General features: G+C 39.6%; 1 protein-coding gene across 2 annotated transcripts in view; it reads right to left on the bottom strand.

The window, feature by feature from the left end:
• Nucleotides 1–23,170, bottom strand: part of BLM (BLM RecQ like helicase) — a 32,018-nt gene extending 8,848 nt beyond the window's left edge. Inside the window, exons 1-16 of one of the 2 annotated variants that reach the window (XM_067555434.1) lie at nucleotides 23,102–23,170; nucleotides 20,549–20,647; nucleotides 18,969–19,708; nucleotides 16,403–16,601; nucleotides 15,805–15,920; nucleotides 14,363–14,495; nucleotides 10,649–11,430; nucleotides 8,597–8,788; nucleotides 7,583–7,701; nucleotides 5,865–5,978; nucleotides 4,806–4,904; nucleotides 4,558–4,706; nucleotides 2,936–3,042; nucleotides 2,319–2,479; nucleotides 1,471–1,666; nucleotides 777–967 (exon numbers count right to left, since the gene is read on the bottom strand). In XM_067555434.1, coding sequence (XP_067411535.1) covers nucleotides 777–967; nucleotides 1,471–1,666; nucleotides 2,319–2,479; nucleotides 2,936–3,042; nucleotides 4,558–4,706; nucleotides 4,806–4,904; nucleotides 5,865–5,978; nucleotides 7,583–7,701; nucleotides 8,597–8,788; nucleotides 10,649–11,430; nucleotides 14,363–14,495; nucleotides 15,805–15,920; nucleotides 16,403–16,601; nucleotides 18,969–19,708; nucleotides 20,549–20,646 — 3,396 coding nt within the window. In that variant the 5' untranslated portion in view covers nucleotide 20,647; nucleotides 23,102–23,170. The remainder of the gene's footprint in view (nucleotides 1–776; nucleotides 968–1,470; nucleotides 1,667–2,318; nucleotides 2,480–2,935; nucleotides 3,043–4,557; nucleotides 4,707–4,805; nucleotides 4,905–5,864; nucleotides 5,979–7,582; nucleotides 7,702–8,596; nucleotides 8,789–10,648; nucleotides 11,431–14,362; nucleotides 14,496–15,804; nucleotides 15,921–16,402; nucleotides 16,602–18,968; nucleotides 19,709–20,548; nucleotides 20,648–23,101) is intronic. The other variant, XM_067555435.1, reaches the window with a different exon arrangement.
• Between the last annotated feature and the right edge of the window lie 556 nt (nucleotides 23,171–23,726).

Genomic DNA, 23,726 nt, shown 5'->3' with positions numbered 1-23,726 from the left:
GTACAAAAATTGATATAGTATCCCAGAGGATTGGAAATGGGCAAATGTAGTGGAGTAAAAAAGGGGAATAAGGACAACCCAAGGAATTACAGACCAGTCATCTTAACTTCAGTACCTGGAAAAATAATGGAGCAAATAATTAAGCAATCAATTTGCAAACACCTAGAAGATAATAAGGTGATAAGGTGCAAAGCTAAGGAAGCTGGGGAAAAAGGTGGGTGTAAGATAGCCATCGACCCTTTCATTTTACTCCTTTTCACACTAGCAATCTGCTGGTCGATAGACCTCGATGTGTAGACACTGCAAGTGCTCCCCCCTCCTGCCTCGCTCACACCCAATCCATTCCAAATTAATATCCATTATGATGTGACAGCTTTGTGCTCCTCTGGCAGCAGAAAGTTGCCTCAGAGCCCTCTTAGATGGCGCCTGGAGGATTCACTTGTGAGGGAGAATTCCTGGGTGGCATACCACCACAGTGGGTTCTGGGCCACCTTCTGGTACAGTAGGCATGGCTGGAAGAAAAGAGGTGTTGGAGAGTATCGGTCAACTTCACAGTCCCCAGCTGCCCAAACAGTTCCTGATGTCCATGGACAGCTGGTGTAAGTCTGTTCTAGATTACACCCTGGGACCAGCTCAAAACACTTGGTGTCACAGGGCACAAAGGATCTCATTCAGCATCTGCCTTCTGGAATAGATTAGCAAATTTTCCTAAGGTTGGTTTAAAAAAAACCAAAACCCCACAATTTTAAGAGCTCTTATTTAGATGTTATTTTTACCTTCTTTCTACAGCAGTTGTCACAAGTTACTTCTGGGTGTTCCTTACAAAAGTTAAGATTAAAACCAGTTTCCCCAAAGTAGGCCAAAAGCTGTATTCTCCGGCATTCATGTACATTCTCACAGTAATGAACCATACTGTAAAGGTTGTCAAAGTGGGTCTTCCTGGTTTGACTGTTTCCATCTTTTTCCACTGAAATACAATGAATGCATCTCTTTAAGTTGTTACATAATGTACAAGGCGGCTAAAGTTATTACTGATCAAACAAACTACCTCAAGCACTTAGATAAAAGTAGTCAGCAATGTACACACAAAAAATATATTCTAAGTCAGTCAAGACATCTTCCATTTCCGAGAATTTAAGAACATGGGGGAGAAAGAAAGCAAAATAAATGATCTTAGTATCTACCCAAAAGTAGGAGAAGTTTGGAAATTCTGCAAAATGAGTCAATTATTTTGGTTTTTAACTTAAGGTTTAGATAAAGAAAATTTTCAGAGAGGAGAACTATAAAAGCATGCTTGGGGGGGGGGGACTGCAACTATAGTGAGTCAGTTCATTATTATATGGCATTCTGAAGGTCTTTAAATAGCAAACTAATATGTAACTAGAACAGGACAAGAACATAACACTGATTGAATTACTCATTTCCTGTTATAACATTTTTGATATATCAGAGATAGGAGCCTTTTCTTACTTTGGATTAGCCTTCTAAGCCTGGTTACATCACCATAATTGTAGAAAAGCAAACAGTGAGAAATTTCACCATCTCGTCCTGCTCTGCCAGATTCTTGATAATAACCTTCCATAGATTTAGGGAGAGATGCATGAATAACATAGCGTACATCGGGTTTATCAATTCCCATGCCAAAAGCAATTGTTGCGCAGATGACCTGGAATAAGAACTACAATTATCATACAATCATAAAGCTACGCAAGCTGTTCATACAGTACTTTACACTATGAATGTATTGTGATCACTCATATGATGCTGTACTGAATGCAAAATTAACTTTGGTACACTCCCAAGAGGAGTAAGACACAGAGTCAAAATATTAACATTTACAAATGTCAGCTACTTTCCCAGAAAGAGTCTGGTCAGTCTCAAAACTGAGAGGAGATCTGAGTTCTAGCTCCTGGTCTGCCATATACTTGCTGTGTGACTATGTGCAAATCACTTAACAAATTTGTGCCTTATTTTCTCCACCTGCGAAAGAGTGCCCTACCTCACAGCAGTACTGCAAGGCCTCAAGTCCTTAACATTTGTAAAATACTTAACTATAATACTTATTACTGTATCTTAAAATATTCCAGGTAAATGCGATACTGACACTAGCATTTCCCCTACAAAAGGGTTATCAACTGTTTTCTGATGCTCTATTCTGCAGTGTTTTAATTCCATGTCTAGTCATGATTTTTAAATCAACTTTGGTTTCATTTTTCATGTGCATCTCGCTCTAGTTTATGCTCTGTTTTTGTGAGTGTCCCATATTCTTCCTGTAGAATCTCCATTAACCTTCTCTCTCATTTGTTTTTCCCTTTTACCTGACATCCATCCTGATTAATCCATTTTCGTTGTACACGATCTCTAACAGAGTCACTAAGGCCAGCATGATAGGCAAGTGCAGCAAGACCTTTTTCCTGTAGAATTTCTGCTGTTTTGTTACAGTCTTGCCGTGAAAGGCAATAAATTATTCCAGATTCATCTGTGGATATAAAAAGAAAGTTTGTGCTGGAAGTATGTAGGTTCTTCTGTTTCACAAGTATCAATAGCCTTCTCAGTCAACCCAGCTTTAATAAAAACCATTTTAAGAGGCTGCTAAAAATAAACGTTTGCATGAGAAAGGCAATTTTGTTATTACAAGACATTTATTAATTTCTGATTTAAATATTTTAACGTACAAGTCCCTGCCATCCCTTTTTCCTATTCACTCCCATCAGGAACTCCTACTTTAATGTATCCCACTGATTAATCCTTAGTCTTGGCATCAAAGAATTAAATTACTTTGCCTCCAACGTTTTGCTCTTCTCATTTACCAGTACTCTCAAAAGAACAGGAGAGTAAAGTAATTTTAATGTACATGCTGCTGCCTTATACAAGAACTGTAATTCATACAATGTTATATGAGTACATCCAGCTACAAGAAGTGTTCAGTACTCACACGGATGATATTTTTTAATCCATTCCAAGCAGTCCAATGCCACCCTTTTTGGCTTTTTGGGCAATACATCATATTTCAAGTTATGCCTGTTAAAGCTCATAGTAAACCTAAAACATAATGTCAAATGTATGTTAGCTTCACATACACAGTACATTTTTAAAAGGGGGGCCATATAATGAGTCTTCAAAATAAAATGCCAAAGCAAATATGACTGGATTGTCTCATGAAGAACATAATTCTGAACAGGATATTGATGAGTGGCCATAGTATTGCGCAGTTTTACACTATGTAGTAATCTTCTCCACAAGATAAAAATTGTCTGCAAGGGCTACAAATTCAGATTAACTACTACTTCCTCCCCTACACCGCTGAACAGGGATTCTTTTTCATTCTACCGGGCCCAGTTGGGATTGATTTTCCCCACTTTTTTAGGTATGGGATCACTTCGGTAAATGCTAGTATTGCTGTGTTCGTCCTATGGCTAGGAAAGCAGAAGGCTGGTCTACTCTTTGCAGTACATAAACCAGCAGAACAGAAGTGATCCCAAAGACAGGACACATGCACTGGCACGGTGAAAAGAGAAATTTACCTACCTTAATTTTTCTCTTTTAAATCCTGACATACGTCTAATATGGGGATTGTTACATGCATTCTTCAGGACATGAAGTACACTAGATAACATTTCTTTTACATATTCACAAAATTATGATAGGTTCATAAAAAAGCCCAAATGTCCACATCAAATGTATCATTTGATTTTTAAGATACCAAATCTTTCTGTGCTATTTAAAGTGACACCTGAATTATCTATTTATGAAGCCTGATGTACACTGATACAACAAGAGTTCTGTTGGACCTTAAAGACTAACATTTATTTGGGCATAAAATTTCGTGGGCAGAAACCCACTTGGTCAGGTTTTGTAATGTTTTCCAACTCCAACATCTACCAAATGCATGCACTGAAGCATAGCTGCCTCACTTTCTTAAAAAAAGACTATCACAGTGTCCACTAGCAGTAGAAATTTACCAGGTCTGATGCTAAAGAACTATAGACCAGATTATTCACCCTGAGTAATACTTTATTTCACAAGTAGTCCCTTTGAAGTCAATATATCTAAAGAGGGCAAAATTATTCTGGTTTTGCTATAGCATGCAGTGCAAATGCAATACAGTCCAGTTTTCATTTGATACCTTAGTTACACAGTTTGCAACATTAAAAAACCCTTGCCATACTCAAGGTTTGGAATTTTCTCACTAAAAGCTATACAGCATATTCTTTACCAGCTTTGCAAGGTTTTCATGACAATTTACCAGCCCAAAAAAATGACAATTTATCCTCCCCATCCTTTCAATGACAAAGAAAACTTCATGAGACTTTATTGCTCTCTCCAAGTGGAGAAATAAATTTGGGAAGCCTGCTCTTTATTTTTAACACTTTTTGCATGTAAGGGATTTTAAATTCCAGTCATATAGTTGCATTAAATTAGATACAAATATTTATATTTTTCAGGTGAGTGCATGAGGTTAACACAAGTTCATTTCTTAAATTGAAAGTGAAAATGTTTCTGCCTAAATAAAGTGCAATTTACACAAATGTTTCATAATTCTTCCAAACAACTTACACCTGTGGTTTCAGCATCTCAAGTTGATTTAGAATATCTTTTTGTACCCGTGGATTAGCAGTAGCAGTAAGAGCCATCATAGGAACAGAGTGAAACCTCTGCCGAAGCATGTTCAGACGTTTATAATCTTGACGAAAATCATGGCCCCACTAGTTTAAAAACACAAAATTAACCTTTACACACTCTCCTGAATAAAGTGTTTCAACTATTTTGAAATGGTGGGTATTTAAAAATCAATAGATACCTACCTGACTGACACAATGTGCTTCATCAATAACAAAACGTGCCAATAGTCCCCTCTCATACAGATTGTGCAGTGCTGACATCAGTCTGCCACTTGAACAAACCTAGATACACCCACCACCAAGTGTTTTTAACAGAAAAACATTAAAAGCATTATCATCACCTATTTAATTAAGAGATTATGAAACTAAGGATTCCATAGAGGGTTTTTTTTTAATTGCATACAGAGCCTTTAAAGCAGTCTTTAATGGTTATCATTCTAGACAGATTTTCATGAACAATTAGGAAACTGATGTGGAACTAAAAATCCTTATTTTTTTTATCCAGCCAAAATTCCTTTTTGACAAGCAGCATTAGGAATCCCACAGGTTTCTGTGATTGGCCATTTAAAGAGCCTATTTCTGACCAAATGAGATGCAAAATTTACTTGTGGGGAGAAAAGACTCATTAGCAGGAGCCGTCTACCAAACAGCCCTCACAGAAGGTTTTCAAGGAATAATCAAAGAGACAGCATTTCATATTAATAATTTCTACAGTAGGAAATTAATGCAGCAGAATAGTTCCTTTGATATTGATCTGCAATCAATTACTTTGATTGGGTGAAAAACAATTATTGTTTTGCCCCTGTAATCTCTCTCAAGATAGCCATAAGAAGTTAGGGTGGAAAATGAAAGAGTATAGCCCCTAGATCCATTACACTTCTAACAGGTTACTCTATACCAACCAGCTCGTGAAGACAGACTGGTATACATTCTAGAAAGGATTTTTAATATGGCAGTCATTAATTTCAAATTTCACACTTACTTGGTTGTGCTTTGTTTGGGCTGTTCTTTGGTTCATATTAGTTACAAACAGGCAACATCTCATAGTATTATCTAAAGATGTTAATAGTTTATCCCTCCATAAGATTTTTTTTTTTTTTTTTTGGTTTCCTGATAGAAGTTTGTTGCATTTTTTTTAAAATGTAGCTATATTAAAAATCATTCTTACAAAACGTTTTTACTAGTAAAAATCTTTGTTTTGTTACCTTGATGACAATTTTTGCCTTTAAGATAAATACAAACCTTCTCTGGAGTAACATAAAGAAGTTTGATTTGGGGATCTTTTTTTGACAGCTGTATATAGATTTTTGAAGCCTCAGTATCAGTCCTGTCGCCAGTCAGATAAGTAGCAGAAATCTATATGGTATAGAAGAAAAAAGTCATTTAGATGTCATCTAACATCTCTTTAACTTAAGAAATTTCTTATAATGTAGTGCTACTTCTAAACTGATAAACTACGTATGTTGTGTGTTCATACATTTTGTCACCGAATACAAAATTTGAAAAAATATTGAAAATGCTGAATACATGCAAAAAAAAAGCGTCACATTACAGGCATCACAGCGCTCTCTAGTGATCAGGGAAAAAGACGGGGAACCAGAACTCTTTTGTTCTGCTCCCAGCTCTGTCAAAGAAGCACTGTGAGATTTTGGGAGTTACCTACCCGTACTGTGCTCCAGTACGCTCATCAGTAAAATGGCTGTAATGATACTTGCTTACTTCACAAGCATCGTGAGACTTATATAATATTTGTAAAATGATCTGAGATCTTACATGAGAAGCACTATAGATGTTCTTAGAAGGCACAAAATATTATTAAATAAAACTAGTATCTTCCATAGTACCCACAAACATATAATAATATTGTGCCAGAACAGACAACTCATATTCCAAGGAAGTATTTAATGTATACCCTAACAATTAACTTTTAACTTTAGTGTAAACAGTAAATTGTGACAGACATTGCTATGAAAGAGACCCTTTCATAGTATAATCACCGTATTGGGCCAAATCCTGGCCCTCAGCTCTGCCCAGGTGATGGAAAAAGACAGCTGCAGCTCCCCAACTGGGAACTCCCCTAGTATAGGTGAGTCCCCAGCACGCACAGAGCAAGTATAGTTGGCTCTTATGTCACCACCCTTTCAGCCCTCAGCATAGATGTGTGTTTGTTGGCATCAGGAAGGCCTGATGAAAGAGTATGGTCAAAGCATACTGTGCTCCTGGATGGCAGATGGTCACTTGGAGATCACAGGAAGCCACCAGAGCAACATAGATTAGGTCTTAGGACTGGTCCTAGGTTTGGGAAGCTATAGCATGCTCCCGTTTGTACCTCACCTCAGCTGCACGCAGGATTTTGCCCTTACAATTTATTATCTACTCCTCAAAACCATCAACTTTTCTAAAAACCAGGCACAATTGCTCAAAACGTCCCACAACACAATCAGTAAAAAAGCCAGGGATTTCCTAGTTAAGTCCTCATCCATCCTTTGCAACCTACCACCATGATTATGCTTTCTTCAAGTGTCTCCCCTCCACGTGTGCCATTTTTCAGCAATGCTGAGCAGGCACAGCTATCACTGAAGTCAACAGGCACTGTGGGTGCTTAGCTTCCCAGAAAAAAATTAGGTTGCTTTTATGCGTGTGTCTAAACATGGCCTTTGGAGCCTATATTTAGGCATTATGTTTGAAAGTTGAGCCCAGCAATTATTGCTTGCGTGCGTTCACAGAGTCAGTGGTAAAATTGCTGTTTACTTCTTATTAGTCTAATTTACAGTTAGTTGATGTGACTCATTTTCTCTTTCCTAGGTATCTGTACAACGTATGTATGCATGCTTACTTGTACTCTGTTCAAATATGCAACTATTTCATATACAAAATCAAATATATGTGAATTAAATTCATGAGGAACAATTTAGATCTTTATCCCATTCCTTAACTGCAAAGAAATTGTTCGAACTTACATCCAACGTCGTTAGCTTCTCGACTTGATCTAATATCAATGACCTCAGTGGAGAGATTACAATAGTGACGCCAGAGGATGCACAGGCTGGTAACTGGTAGCACAGACTTTTACCGCCACCTACATAAAATACAAAAGACAAAGCATATGATTATTTGGGGTGATAAATTTGTTAAGTTCATCTCAAAATGTAGGTGAGTCAAATTACATTTCTACAAAATTGAAGACCCACTGAAGAGTTTAAATTATGGATTTATTTGAGTTAAACCCTTGCTTTTAAAAAACTATTCCCAGCAGTGATTGCAATATTGTATTAGCATATGTGAACCAGGTAATGAAACCATTATCATTGTCCAAGTGGAGAGAAATGCATATGTAAACAAAGCCTAATAGTGAAAATTAAACTCCTCAGATTTAAGAATATAGGAAATTTGTAATTTACATGAGGACTTTTGTTTTGTTAAATATAATTGTAACCTGACAATGACCTGAAGTACTCGTATAAAATGCCATGTTCTACAGTTCAGCGTTAAGTCCCATTTCATTGCAAAAAGTCTGTCCTCTTAAAACTTGCCACTAGTGAGGATACAAACTATATCACTAGGTAACTTAAAAATTACATTGATATATCTCAACTCTTCTGAAGTCTTTAAATGCAACTACTGACACATTCTATAACCTAAAATCTCATTAGCAGAGTTACCATGTGGCATATTACAGAAATCAGAACTTTAGTCACCTTCTCTTTGCATACTGCAGGCAAAGGCTAAATAAATTCCAGGGTTAGTGAGATATCAGGAATCCTACAGCCAACAGATTCTGGCAGCATAGTAATGCGTTATCACTTCCCCAAATGTGGGGAGTTTATTAAGCTTAACATAAATTCCGTTAGTCTTCCTACAGGAACTGAATCTGTGTTAATCTCTATAGCTCCTGATCTACTTATCAGAAGTTTGTGCAAGATTCTCATGCACTGCTGACATTTTCCAGTTGACTGATGTACATAGATACATACCAGTGGGCATTAAGATAAAACAATCTTCACCCAGCAGAGCAGCATTGATGGCCTCCAGCTGATTTGTCCGAAAATGGTGCAGACCAAATTTTTTGTGAAATAACATCATCATGTCTTTAGAATGGGGAAACCCAAAGCTTCTGAAGCGTGCTAATGCTGGATTTTTGGGTGGTGATTTTTTCAGCTGTGGGTCTAGTGGAAAAGGAAAGCCTATTAAAAAATTAGCATTGTAATTGGTTTCTGTGTATCTGACTATTTTATTGGTAATCTTACTTTTACACTCCACACAGAACTAAACCCTACAGAGGATCCAGGTGATTCTCAGAGCAAAGCAGCAGCATTAGAGTTTACTTTGAGACAGTCTATGACCCCCTCCTTACAAAACTATTTTGATGTGTGTGACAGATATGAAAAAAATTGTAGCCCCAAATTGAGGGGGGATGATTCCTTTAATTCTTTTTGCAGTTGCTAAGCAAGACAAATTAATACCCATTTTAGAAATTTTACTTAAATGGGGATATTTGTGTAAGTTAGGGAACATTCTAACTCATGCATAATTTTAATGAGTTCTCATTTTGCTTGTTTGCATTTATAAAACAATACAGATCATTTCAAAAGTGGCTAATATACACATCAAGATGCTCCTGTCAAACAAGGACTGTGTAACCTAGTGACCCAAAATTTCAGCTCATTTCAAGGTTATGACTTAAAGTTCCATTGGACATGTTTTATAATATAAAACAAAAAACTGTTTTATTTTAAGTGTAACACAGACGGCTAAACCACCACTTAACTATTCGTCACTACAAAAACATGAATTATCTAAAGAAAAATGCATGCATATAGAACTCAGGATAGTCAAGAGAGCAGATTTTGAACTCTGCAGCACTGCCAAACACTTCACAGATGTGGATATATTTCAATGGAAGAAAAGCACTATCAGTGCCCATTATATGAAACGTGTAATATTCTGTTAGACACCTTTTCTCCCATTGCATACATTTGTGGTGTCATTTTTAAAAGGCTTTTTTTTTCCTTTAAATCAGTGGAACAGGATTTAGTAAGTAGATATCACAGCACAGAGGTATGCAAGCTTCCAGATTAGGCAACAATGCATTTCTCTTTAGATAAGCCTTGTCAAGATCAGTTATGTTTTAAAATTATTCTCCCGTGAGGATGGTCCAATAATTTGGATGAGTTTGTAGAATAAAGACAAAAACCTGTTTTATGTGGAAACATTTAAATTAAAGTGAGTCAACTTCTGCAGTACATTCCAGTCCTCAGTGTTCTGGTAGCACAGAGGGGCTGTAAAAGAATGGAAGCAACTCTTGAGGAGTGTTCTCAACATAAGGAGGTTTGCCAGGTGGCATAGAGCCAACAGAATGGCTCCAATACACCCCATATCTTTAAGCATGGTACATCAGGAGAAGGTGTGGCCAGAACATGCTGAGCTCCAGTTGGTAAAGCAGCCTGGAAGGGGCCCATTACAGGGTTTTGCAGTTTAGCATATTTAGCATAACTTTGAAGCTGCTCTAAATTACACTGCAGACTAGGGTCAGAATTCAGGAAGCAGAAGAAGGCTGAAAGCCATTATTGCACCTATCTCCATTCCTGTGTCAGCTGTAAGAATGTAGAATATAGGTCAGACTCTGTCCCTATCAGAGAGCTTAGATTTGTTTTAAGAAGTTATGTATATGCAAATATGCTCTATTGCACAACATAATGTTAATGCCAAGTCATCACCATAGTTCTAATGGTTGCAGGATTGTTAATATAATAAACACATTCGTTTCAAATTTTGCAAAGCTGAAGCTGCTAAAAGTCAGAAATCTTCACAGCAAATATACATTGCTGAGAAGTGTGATGTGATTAGAGGAAAGAGCATATTACCTAGAAATTATGACTTTGCAATCAGTAATACACCAATAGAAATTTCCATAGCAACAAAATATACTTACAATCTATAGTAAATTACTTAATTTCACCCTTCACAATACTTTCTTATCATATAACTTCTGCTATGATAAATTAATCAGAATTAGTGTGATTTACCTAAGCAGCTCTTGGCTGACATCATGAAGTTTGGTTTTGAAACAGGATTAGATATAAGGTTAGTTTCCTTGACTGTCGAAAATGACTTCAACAATGATTTAGCAGACTGCCCTTCCCTGATAGGTTGGTATAGTGGTGTAGATGTCTTTTCAGCTGCAGAATCGTACAGTGGGTTATCCCACTTCTCATCAAAATCATCATCTAGAATAAAATTATCAAGATCAAATTCTATGTCCCTTTCTCCTAAATTGTCATCTCTTTCTACATTATTAATACTAGTAGAAATTTTATTTTGAGCTTTCAAAGCCGTGCTTGTTACAGGCATCTCTGAAAAGAGGTAGTTTCCATCCTTTTCCATCCTTGTTTTTTCACACCAGTTACTGTTGACAGAAGATATCTCGGAGTGAAAGCTGACTGATGTTCTTTCTTTGATATCCATTTTGGAAAAAGAAAGTCCTGCATTTTCTGTGATGTTGGTGTCCAGAGCAGCACACTGCGAAAAATTTGATGTACCTGAGGTACCTAGGGATTCAAATTTTGTTGTAGAGAAGGTGCTCATACTAAGGTTTCCTTGACATTCAGCAGCAATAGAAAGTTTAGAGGGAACTTTTGTAAATTTGAATGAGTTTCCTTCAGAGTTTAAGCTACACTTTTGATCTGACCGAACTGGAATGCTGTCATCCAAAGAAGTATCGTGCCCAGGATGGGACTTCCACTTTGAGGCAAAGAACATAACACTTTTGTTTGCATTTGCATCAATATGGTTAGCTAACAGTTCTCTTCTGGAAAGAAAAACAAAACAAAGAAGACATGAGTAGTAAGTCAAATTCCACAACACACACATATTTTCCTCTATTTTTTGCCACCACAGGAAAAAATTAGGCTTCATTAAAATATACAAATCAACAGAGTTAGTTTAAAACAACAGTGCCAGAATTCAGGTGTTTGGAAATTGCAGAGCAGAGGTTCCCAAACTATGGGGCATGGGAGTACAATAAGGTTATGAAAACCTGGTGGGGCCTATGCTGAAAGCCTGGAGTCAGGAGGGGGCTCTGTCCAGCAGGGGAAGTGGGCAGGGCTCTGTGCAGGGGGTCATGGCTGCCAGGACTGGGCTCCCTGCCCACCTTGCTCCCCCACTGCTGCAGCAGTAGCAGTCACAAACCAGCAGTCACGCTCTGGCAGAGACTCTGTGAGCAGAGACTGGAAGGCTACACCCCAGGAGTACTGACCCCGTCCCACCAGACAAAGCCCCCTCCTGACCCTGGCCCTTCAGCTGCAGGTCCAGGGCACAGAGCGCCATCCACATGCCCTGCCAGACATAACTTGCACAGGGAAAGCAGCTGGAGCTGCACTCAAGGGCTGGAGTGAGCAAGGGGCCAGCACTCACATGGTGCATCCTTCCACTCTCCTCCTGACCCTGGCCCTACAGTGCTGCCTGTTCATCTCCCCTGCACTGGTGGGGCGTGAGACAGGCAGGGAGCTGGGTCCTGACAACCAAGAGTGCCTGGCTGTTGCAGGGAATGGAAGGTTTCCTCAACTGCCTCCTGGTTAGTACCCTCCATCCTCTGTGATATTGTGCACCCCATCTCTGGCCCCCATGGATACCAGGTAATCCTACCCCATAATCCTGTTTTAAAGGGGGGGATGCATGGCACATGAACCTCTGAAGTGGGGTTCAGCAAAAAAAAAAAAGTTTGGGAACCTATGCTGTAGTGTGACTACATCTTCACTGTAAATATCATGCTTGGAAGTTTCCTATTGTCCAACAGCCAAAGACAAAACCAAAGAACTGGTCCGGACAAGTGAAGCTTAAGATCAGCTTTGTTTTGTTTTTTTTAAGGGCCTAATAGCAGGCTTCCACCTCCATACTTTGCTCCATGGAACACTGCCTGATTTGCAAAACCAGCTGTAAAAAAACCAAAAAGACTGCATTGCCTGGCCTCAAGAACAACCCCTTAACTCTCCAGATTCCTAGACAGGCAGGATTACTGGTCAGAGAGGACAAAATGAAAACAAATCTTTATTTGCAGGAGCTCTCCCGCTTTCTGGGTTACTCTGTAATTCTACCTCGTTTGGCAGAGGGTAAAAACAAAACAATTGTCAAGTATCCTGCTGAATTAGATAATCGGGTTCAAAAATTGTAGCAATGGCTGACAAGAGACAGACGTTATTAAATCCAAACCTGGTAAGAGCAAATGTAACAGTACCCCTGGGGAAAAAGTGGAAGTTAGGTATAAAATTATGTAATCTCTGGATTTTTAGAAATTACTCTTTTCAGATGTAAAAACTTATTTCTGCTTAAAACAGAGTTTGTTACTACTGAATTTGATTTTTATGCTTCTGTTCCGTTTCCTGACAGTATTAAATTAAAGACCAAAAGTATTCCATTTGTATTTTTTTCCTGCTAATTTGCAAGTGTTAATTATGTGAAAAGCTTTTCTTGATTCTCAAAATAGAAGGAAGACAGTTCTGTGAATATGGTTAATCATTCAGACACTGACCAAACAGAACCTTTATCAGATTGAGACAGCTGACTAATTTAGGCCCCGATCCTGCAATCATGTGTTTATTTTTTACTTGTTTAAAGTCAAGAGACTTCAAACATGCTTAAAGTTAAACACGTGCATAAGTGTTTGCCGTACCAGGGCCCTAATGTTGATGAGATTAAAGATATAGTATTGAGATCTAAGTAGTTCTCAAATATCTTAAAAAAGAAAAACTTTATGGAAGAAAAACTGATCTGTTGATACTGATTTTTAAGTTGTCTTTTGCTATGAATATCAATTACTAAGAAATTAAATAAAAAGAAAAACTTACTTTCAATTAAAAACTAAAATAATTAAATGACCTAGCAAAAAGATTTATATCCTTGGATTTGCTACCAGCATTCCACTGAAGTAATGCTATCCTTGAACACAGTTGGAGGGAAAAATAGTTTTAATAATATAGCACTATGGGGCCTCAATTTGAAGAAAACAAAAGTAATATGCTTGAGCTAAATTATTTTCCCTATCTATTCCTTAAAGACTTAAAAGATTGGGATTGTTTGCCTTAGAAAGGAGAAGAAGAGACGTGATAAAAGTATATAAAATAATCAATGGTACAGAGAAAGTAGATTGGGACCTTGTATTCTCCTGTTTCCTAACACAAGAAAAAAACTGGGAACGTCAAACCAATAAAATGAACGCTTTCCACACAATGCATAATTAGACTATAGAACTCATTGCCACAGCAAGATTCAAAAAGGGATTGGACAATTATAGAATAACTAATATATCCAGAATCATAACTGTTAATTGGAACAAAAATTCTGGCAGGAACATTAAACCTTGTGCTTCAGGATTTAGGCCAATCCCCAACTATTAGAAACCAGGGTGAGACTTAATGCAGAGGGCAGATTATCCAATTTCTGCCTACTTCAGAATTCTTCCTCTGAAGCATTTGGTACTGGCCACTGTCAGAGAAAGGATGATAGACTGGATGGGCCTCAAGTTTGATCCAATCTGGTAGTTTCTGTTCTTACAGATCCCTGATTATTCTATCCAAGGAAGTGAACACTTCTACACCATTAAAAAGATTCCTTTACTCGGTAATATTAACTAGTTTAAAAATACTGGCTACCACCTTACCAGTCTGATACACACACCTATAGTCAAGATACTGTTGTTGCACACAAAACTGTAGAAATACTAAAGACTCCTAATTAAAACACACCTGAGATTTCTCTGTTGAAGAAGATCTTTCCCACAAGACAAAGAGTTAAGTTCATGTACTGGGATAGAATCCACCAGTTTACAGATGTCCTCCATCACACTGAAGAGATGCTGTTCCAACGTTAAGAATTTATCTGCAAAGTAATAATAATATATATTTAATAAAGTTTTAATTGTGTGATATAATTTATTTCCCAAATTACAAAGAAAAATTTAATATGTATAAAAGTTTAAACTGCTTATTTGATATATTTTAAAGTTATGTAATTATAAGCAATTCCTATGCATGCAACGCTAAGTTTTAAGCTATATATACACATATATGTTTTTTTGTCTCAGGCACTGGTACAACTGTATATTGCCATAGGTGGGCTTGACTATCTACAAAGTTGTTTATTACAAAACTTATAAACTTTACACGTTTGTGTATCAGCGTTCTCACTGAAAAATTAAATGTGAAAAACTACCTTAGTAAAACATTAAATTGTGGTTCTATTCTGGAAAGTGATCAAAAACCATTACAAGAGTCTACGTTTATTGTCTCATTGACTTCCAGATAGAATTTGCCAGCTCTGCATACTGATCTTGGGTTCTGACACTATGCTGTAAATTGCCTCCAGAAAAAAGATTCTGAAAGCCAAATTCTATCCTTGGTCACACCTACAAAACTGGTTTTTAAGGGGACTGCACTGGTGCAACAAAGGGCAGAATTTGGTCCTTAAGTTGAAAGTTGGCAAACAGTTTTGTTGATTGTACAAAAGAGAAAATATAATCAAGCTCTGTCTCCTAGAGTCTGGCTTTCAGAATAGTACTGTTAATTCACCCATATTGCACATATCTTTTTAGTAATGCTGAATTTATAACTTCATATGTAAAGTATGTAAAGCCTGGGAGAGTTTACATTACTCTGAGCCATAATTTATTATATACCTGACTGCCTGTTTAAATTTGCGGTCTTTATGTTGCCTCAATGGTAAAACTTTACCTTCAATCCAAGGATTGCAAAATGTTTTACAAATGTTAATAATTTAGTTCAATGTTCCTTATAAAATGAGTAAGTATCATCCTGATAGTAAAAAATGGGGAAACAAGCATTAAAAATTAAGGTGAAAAATTTTCTAGAGTGATCACTGATTTTGGGAACTCAGTTTGACACCTTATGGTGCTCATCACTTCAGAAAATCAGGCCGAAGATATCCCTGGCAGGGCACCTAGGAACTGACAACCAGAATCACTGGACTCTTTTGAGGCTAAGTGATGTGCCCAAGGTTACATAGCAAGACAATGGCAGAGTCAGGAACGGAACACCAAATCTCCTGCCTCCCAGTCCACTAGCAAATGCTCACTTTGTAGCACAGTTGATGAACATGGGAACAAAAGGAGTTGCACACCCTTCAAGAGACATTTGATGCATAAATGTTTCAGCTGAAGTGTTTCTCATACCTGCATGCTCTATACTGGGTCCACTGATAAGCTGCTTTGTGATGATCTTTCCAGGTTTTGACAGACTGTTATCACTCATTAGTTTTCCATCTACAGCAGGTTCTTTGAAAATATTACTAATATTAAAATGAAAAGTCATTAACACACATCAGTAAACCAATTTATTTTCATTAGAGGAGAAATTAATTTGCTTGCTTAAGATAACAGTTTTATGCACTATATGTATTATGCAAAATTATTTAGCTCTCCCAAAAAATGAGTGAACCCCAATTAAATAATTGAGTAAGTCCATCTTCCACCCACCCAATTCACAACCATATTTGGCCCTTTATACTTGCTTGGCTAGAATGGAAACGGTGCTTCCTCTGAAGCCAACACCGCTCTAAACATAGCAGAAATCTGCATTTCATAAGACATTCATTACTGCCAATTGCTGTGCTGCAATTAGTTCAAGAAACAAGATCTCAGGTCTATTCACTCACCCAGTCAATTCAACCTGTAACATTTTAACAAGTGGAGGTTTTAGGATTAACGTCCTTTTTTAATCTGTTTAAACCATCCTGGTGATAAACATTTGCCGTAATGCACTTTGTTTTACCTCATGTTTTTTATAGAAGATGAGGTAGAAAGCACTTCTTTCTCTGGAGAGGGTGGAATGAAATCTAGATAATCATCCTCCTCAATTCCAGTGCAATCAAGAGTCTCATCCCATCCTTTTGTCAATTCCTTCAACGAATGATTATTCATCTCACCTTCATTTAGCTTTTGTTTGCCATTATACTGTTTTTTACTGAGAGCTGAAACAGAAGAGAGATATTGAGCAAGACCGTAACTTTTTCTTCATTTTGGAAACAACCAAAGATAAAAAGAACAATGAAGCTTTACTACTGAAAATTCTATATATTTCAAATGGAGTTTATTATTTAATAAGTAAATTTCTCAACTTTAATAAATGATGATATGGACTCTGTTCCCATATCAATGTTCTTTTACATAAAAAGCAAATTCCTCTGAAATAATTTTAAATAGGTGGCTTAGAAAACTGGGGCATTTCAAAAGACAAAAATGGCTTTTCTTCAAACATGACTTCTGTAAAATACATCTTGCAGCTTTCTCTTATTATAGTACAAGTGTCTTCTCAAGAGCTGAACTTCAAAGCATGACTAACTTCTAGCATTACGGAGTAGCTATTGCTTCTATAGCTGAATTAGAAAACTAACCTTATAAACAGAAGCCATCTCCATAGCATAGATCAGGTATTGTAGGTTTTTACATTTTATGTATTCTTCCCTTGTTTGTAGTGTAAAGCAGGTTCCCAAACTGTGGGGCACGCAATGAGGTCACGAGGGGTTGTGAAGACCTGACCGGGCTGCACTGAAGGGCCAAGATCAGCGGGGGACGCTGTCCAGAGTGGGCACAAGAGGGGCTCTATACAGCTGGTCTTGGCTGCCAAGACCAGGCTCCTTGCCCATCTTACTGACCCATTGTCACAGCTGCAGCCTCCATCAATGAGCAGTTACTTTCCTCCACTGGGAAGGCCACCAGGGACTCTGCGAGAGGGGAGTGGAAAGCTGACACTGGCCCTTCAACACAGTTCCAGGGCACAGAGCCCTGTCCTCTGCTGGAAAGAGCCTGCACAGAGGAAGCTGATGGGACTGCGCTCAAGGGCTGGAATCAGCAGGGAACTGTTCGGTGGGGGGGCCAGGATTCAAGAGGGTGCAGCTGTCTGCTCTCCTCCTGACCCTGGTCCTTCAGCTTGGCCCTGTTTGTTTCCCCTGCGCAGGGTGGAAGGAAGATAGGCAGGGAGCTGGGTCTACACAGTCGAGACCAATTGACTGCTGCAAGAAGCAGGCGGCTTCCTCAACTGCCACATGATGAGTATCTCTCCCCATTAGCCCTCTGGCAGGTACTGGGCATCCCTCATGGGTACAGAGCATCCCCCTCCTCTGCCCCCTTAGAAAAAATGGAGGGGTATGAATGGGACATGAATCTCCTAAGGGCAGCTCAACAAAAAAAAGTTTGGGAACCTCTGGAAAGGAAGATGTTTCTGCTCCAAGGCCCAGTCTATACACATTTTTTGTACTGGTATAACTATTTCTTGTTAGATGTGCAATTTCTTTTTTTAACTGAGAGAGTCATACCAGTACAACCCTTAGTGTAGACACAGTTATACCGGTATAAAGGTGCCTTATACTGGTAAAACCTATTCCCCTTCTTGCATGAGAATAGTTATACCAGTATAAAGCCCCTTTCTCCTAATATAACTGCATCCATTCTCAGGGGTGAGCGAGAGGGAGAGATGTACCATTTAAAGCAGCATAATGTGTGCTTAGACAGACCTAAGTAAGACCAATATCTTTAAATAATCTACTGTAATTACTTGCCCTCCCTGTTGTGAGAATTAAATGTGGTACCATTAGCAAAATATGGATTCTTCAGAAATGTGAGAAATCACATGCTGAATGCTGAGGTTGTGTTCGTTATTCATTGTGCAGTCAAGACATTACAGCCTAAGGATATAGCGCATATTAATTTCCATAAGGAAAATGAGGATAGGAATCTACCCTACGTAACAATCACGACACACTAAACATAAAGAGGTTAAAGCAAACAATGAGCAGCTAAGTAGGAAATAACTCAAAGTTAACTGTTAGTAAACTCCCCAAATCATGCACTTTTTCAATGTAATGGCTTAAAATGTTGTGATACAGATTAATTTCTATTACTCAATATTTCTCATCATTACACTGAACTATAAATGAAAACTGAAAGCACTTGAAATGAATTAAAATTAGTAGTCTAATTTCACTGTAGCTTCTGCAGGTGCCTCTCTTTTTATCTCTGAACACTACTCCAGGAGATCTTCCTTCTCCAGTAGTACATCAGAGGGCTTATTGGTCTTTACCCAGGAGTGAAAGTCCACTGTCCAACAGTTGTTCTAAATGTCAGTGATGGCACCTTCTACAACAAAATCCATATGATACACAACAAACTCTGACTTTCAGCTCCCTGATTTGACTTTAACTAGATTTGTGATGGCTCAGCACTTCTGAGAATCAGACCTTTAGTGTGTAGATCTGAAAATATTCCTCTAAATTTATTATGACATTAAGCCAATTTTATTTTAAATATTATATATAAAATACATTAAAATAATGCATCACCTGTATGAGTTTCTTCTTTTTTGTCATTCAGAATAGTTTCTGTGGACAAATTCTTCTCTTGAAGTTCTTCATCTACAAGTATTTTACAATCATTGGGCTCTGAAACATCAAGACAAACCAAAGATCTGTTTGAAAGATCTGGCTGTTTGTCATTCAGTGATTTTTCATCATTCTCAGAAGGACAACATTTTGACAGTTGTTGCTCACAGTTCACAGTCCTGGATGCCTTAGATAATCTCACTGTATAGGAACTGGATATTTGGAGAGCCTTGCTGCGTTTTACAATCTGACTTTTTGGAGATAAAACCAATGGTTTTGAATTGTTCTTTTGTTTTCCAGATATATCAAAGTCATCCATGTCATCCCAGTCGTCTTCTATCGTAATAACAGAGTCATCTGAACAATTGTGGTCTATTTTCTGGGAAGCAGAATCACAAGATTTCTTGCTTACATTCTCTTCCTTTCTACGAGGTAAATCATTTGACACTTGCTGGGAACATTCCAAAGAATTTAACGATACCCATTTTGGACAAAGTTGTTGTATTTCCTGCCTTTTGGATGTCTTCTCAAAGAAGTCATTGGTTTTTATCTGCTTATCCTTCGATGAGGACAGAAAGTCAACAGATTTAGTCTGGGAAGTATTAACATCCTTCTCCTTCAACGCAGAATTCTTTGTTACACTGAAACAGTCTATGGATACAGCATTACCTGGAGCAGTTTTCTTTTTGAAAGTGAAACCTCTGCAAAATAATTTTTAAAGGGTTTTTAACATTGTAAAATTTACTTATTTTTGGAAAGCTACATTTCTAACATCAAAATCAGTTCACACAGACCAAATGTCAAAAGTGTACATTTAACATAATTGAGAAGCTATTTGTACTGTAGAATGTGAGTTAGTATTTTTTCTGAATTCTATATTTCAGTCTCACATATAAGCATTCTGGCTTTTAATGGATTACTGTATTTATTGTATTTTTAAAAAGCATCCTAAATGCCATAGATTATGAATTATGTCCATAATGATGTCTCTCAAGTCATTTTAACTAAGTGTTCCAAGGTGCTGAGCATACAAGGCTCTCTCTGACTAAAATGGAAGTTGTGGGTGCTCACAGAACCTCTGCAAATCAGGACATTTGGCATTAAGTATCATGACATTTGCCTTGAATATCACTCAGGTGGTAAGAAGTTTACTTCAATCTCAATAAAAATGTATTTCATACTTTGATACTCAATAGTGTAAAGCAGCATGTCACCAGAAGTAGTTATCTGGACTCCATACAGTTAATAAGAAAATTATATTTTAGTTTGATTATAGTGATTTTAATTTTTCCAGGCCAATTAAATAAAAAGCCTGTCTTGGCCATGCTATGGAAGTTCACACAATATATTCTACATGAGTGACACAGAAGAATTTTTTCTGTTCCTCTAAAATCAGGCTCTCTCTTTAATTTTCTGCATCAACTTTCAGCAGAGAAATTGTAAAGAACAAAAGACCAGAATCCAAACTGATAAGTGTTTACAACCAACGTACTTTTCCTTGTTATTTTTTATGATGAGCAGCAAGCTAGACTGATACTTACGCCGATTTGTGTTTTGGAAGAGCTAGTTTATTGTGAGTTCCTTTTGTTGAATGAAGTTCTAGCTGCTTCTGGAGGTTGTTCTGGGGAATAGCAGCCATGCTATCAAAAAAAGAGATGGTTTTAAGTATTACACTAAAAATATCACTGGTACACAAATTCTCCTATGGGTTCAAACTAAGAAGGCCTTTTGAAATTTTGCCACCTGCAGGCAATTTTTGTGAAAGAGTGTGATACTGGGTATTGATGATCATGAATGTAAATATGTACTGTAAGGGTCTAACAATCTTTGGCAGATTATATACATTGCTTCCATAAGAACACTATTCATCATCATAACAGGAAAGGTTAAGAGTTAGAGAGACTGAGAAAGCGCTCTCAAAAAAATCAGATGGCATGCATAACAAGAACCAGTAGCAATTTTTACTATATTGTTAAATTCAAGAACAAAAAAAGAAATTAAACCCTTTCTTGAATATTCAGGTATTAATATTTCTTAAAATTGGGTACTACAGACCAGTTAACCCTAATTTCAATATTGGAAAAACAACAAGAGTTCTGTAGCACTTTAAAGACTAATACATTTAATTTCTGTAGGCATAAGCTTTCGTGGGCTGTAACCCACTTCGTCAGCTGTGAGGAATATAAATCACCAGGCACATATATATATATATATATATATATACACACACACACACACACACACACATATCCAAAGGAAGTAACAACGGGGGAGGTGGATGAAAGCAAGGTCCATTCAGTACAGTACTTGAGGCCTATTCCCAACTATAGATTAGGTGAGAATGTGTGATCAGAGGCAATTACTTCTTATAATGTGATAACCATTCCAAGTCCCAATTCAGACCCAGTTTGATTGTGTCATTTGCAGATGATTTCAAGCTCAGTAGTTTCTCTTTGAAGTCTGTTTTTGAAGTTTTTTTGTAAGACTATAGCAACTTTCAAGTCAGTGACAGAGTGTCCTGGGAGATTGAAGTGTTCTCCAACTGGTTTATGGATGTTGTTATTTTTTATGTCTGATTTGTGTCCATTTATTCTTTTGTGTAGTGACAGTCCGGTTTGGCCAATATACATGGCAGAGGGGCATTGCTGGCACATGATAGCATATATAACATTAGTAGATGTGCAGGTGAATGAGTCCCTTATGGTGTGACTGATGTGGTTAGGACCAGTGATGCTGTCACTCGTCGATGTGTGGGCAGAGCTGGCAACGGGGTTTGTTGCAGGGATAGGTTCCTGGGTTAGCCTTCTTGTAGGGAAGCAGCTTGGGAGGCAGACCTATCCTTGCTTACAGGCAGCCCCCCAACCTGAAGCAAATACTTACTAGCACCCATACACCCTACAAGAAGGCCAATCCAGGAACCTAATATTTAAGTTTGTAAAGTGCTACAGAATTTTTCATGTTGAAAGGTGCTATGCAAATGTAAGTGATTACGCAGCACATTTCCAATTCAAGCATTACTAATGACCAGTAAAGTAAAGCTGCCATTAAGTGTGCTGAAATGGCTCCAACATTTATCTAATGCAGTTCTTATAAAACTATCCATCATGATGGGGTGTAAAGGAAACTTTAGGTTACCCAGGCTTTTTATTTGATTTAACTATATGTGGATTTTTAACCTCACTTGGAAAGACATGAGCAGAAGGAAGGACGCGTTTGATGTCTCACTCCCCCCCACACACACCTTGCAGAGATCAGGTCTCTATTCAGCTAGGCCCTCTCTTGTGGAAACGGTGCAGCTTAGAACCGAGCAGGTGAACTACCAGGAAGGGGGTTAAAAACAGAACCCCTCTAACAGTCCGGCTGAAACCAGCACTGGCGGGGCCCGAATCCAGCGGTGCCAGACCACCAGCGGGCGAAGCACAGCGGAGCACTGCGGAGAGTGTGGCGTGGCAGGCGGCACACACACCCAGGGGCCGGGCAGGCTGCAAGCGACGTGCACAGGCCGAGCTCTCCACGCGGGGCCGGCGGGAGGGTAAGTCCTGCCGTTACGAGAACTCCCAGACGGTTCCGGGGGGCGGCCGAGGGCTCGCCAGGGCTGGCGCGGGATCAGGGGCTGCGCTCCAGGGCGAAGCCGGCCGCCCCGCCGCTCGGGGCTCTGCAGGCAGGACGACAAACCCCGTCCCCAGCGCGGCGGGCCGCCAGCCAAAGCACCGGGACGGACGGACGGACGGACCGCCCTGCCTGCGCCGCGCTCACCCGCAGCAGCGCCTGGCGCCAGTCCCGGGCAGGACGCGGCGCTGCGGGATCCGGCGGGGCGGCGGCTCGGTGCGCTTGTTAGTGCCACCTGGGCGCGTCCTTCCCTTCCGGGCTGCCGGACCCGGGGCCTTCTCGCGGGTGGCCGCGTCCCTGCGGCAGGGTGTGTGTGTGTGCGCGCGTTTCCCGCCCGCTCCTCCGCTCCCCGCGTCACCGGGCGGGAGGGCCGGCGCGGGGCCCAGCCTGCAGCCGCCGGGGAGGGGAGGGGAATGTGGCTGTGTCAGCACCGGGCGCCCCCCCGGCCGGCCGCCCCGACCCCGCTGCCCACCCCCGGCCCTCACCTGTCCCAGCCGCCGCCCCGCCCCTCTGGCGCCCGGCTCGGCCCGTCCGCCTGCCCTCTTCACGTTTGGCGCCAACCGCCCTCTCCCGAGTCCGGCTTCCCCATTGGCTGCCGCCGGACTCGGGGGGGGGAAGTGACGACAGCACATTTCCGTCCCCGTGACCGGCAGCCGGCGAGGGGCAGCGCCCAGACCCCGCCGCACGGGGTCAGTCAAGGCCCGGCTGGAGCCGTTCTGGGAGCGCGGGGCGGGGCAGACTTTTGGGGCCGTTCCATTCCGGAGCGGAGGGGTGAGGTTAATTCACGTCAAGGCTGTTTGGGACAGTCAGTCAGTTCTAGCGCTGGCTTCAAGGCGAACTTATTCTGGAGGTAGGGGTCAGGAGGACCATTCCATTCCATTCAGGACGGGCGGGTCCAGGATCATTCCATTCTGCAGCTGGCAGGGGGGTCCAGGATCATTCCATTCTGCAGCTGGCAGGGGGGTCCAGGATCACTCCATTCTGGGAAATTCGGGATCACGCCATTCTGTAGCTTTCGGGGGTGGTTCAGGATCATTCATTCTGGAGGTTCAGGATCACTCCATTCTGCAGCTGGCAGGGGGGTGTTTCAGGATCACGCCATTCTGCAGC

The sequence above is a fragment of the Emydura macquarii genome, unplaced genomic scaffold (assembly GCF_026122565.2).
Source record: "Emydura macquarii macquarii isolate MOO-44397 ecotype Brisbane River unplaced genomic scaffold, CSIRO-AGI_Emac_v2 contig_1644, whole genome shotgun sequence".
Taxonomy (NCBI): domain Eukaryota; kingdom Metazoa; phylum Chordata; order Testudines; family Chelidae; genus Emydura; species Emydura macquarii.
This window is presented reverse-complemented; position numbering and strand designations above follow the sequence as displayed.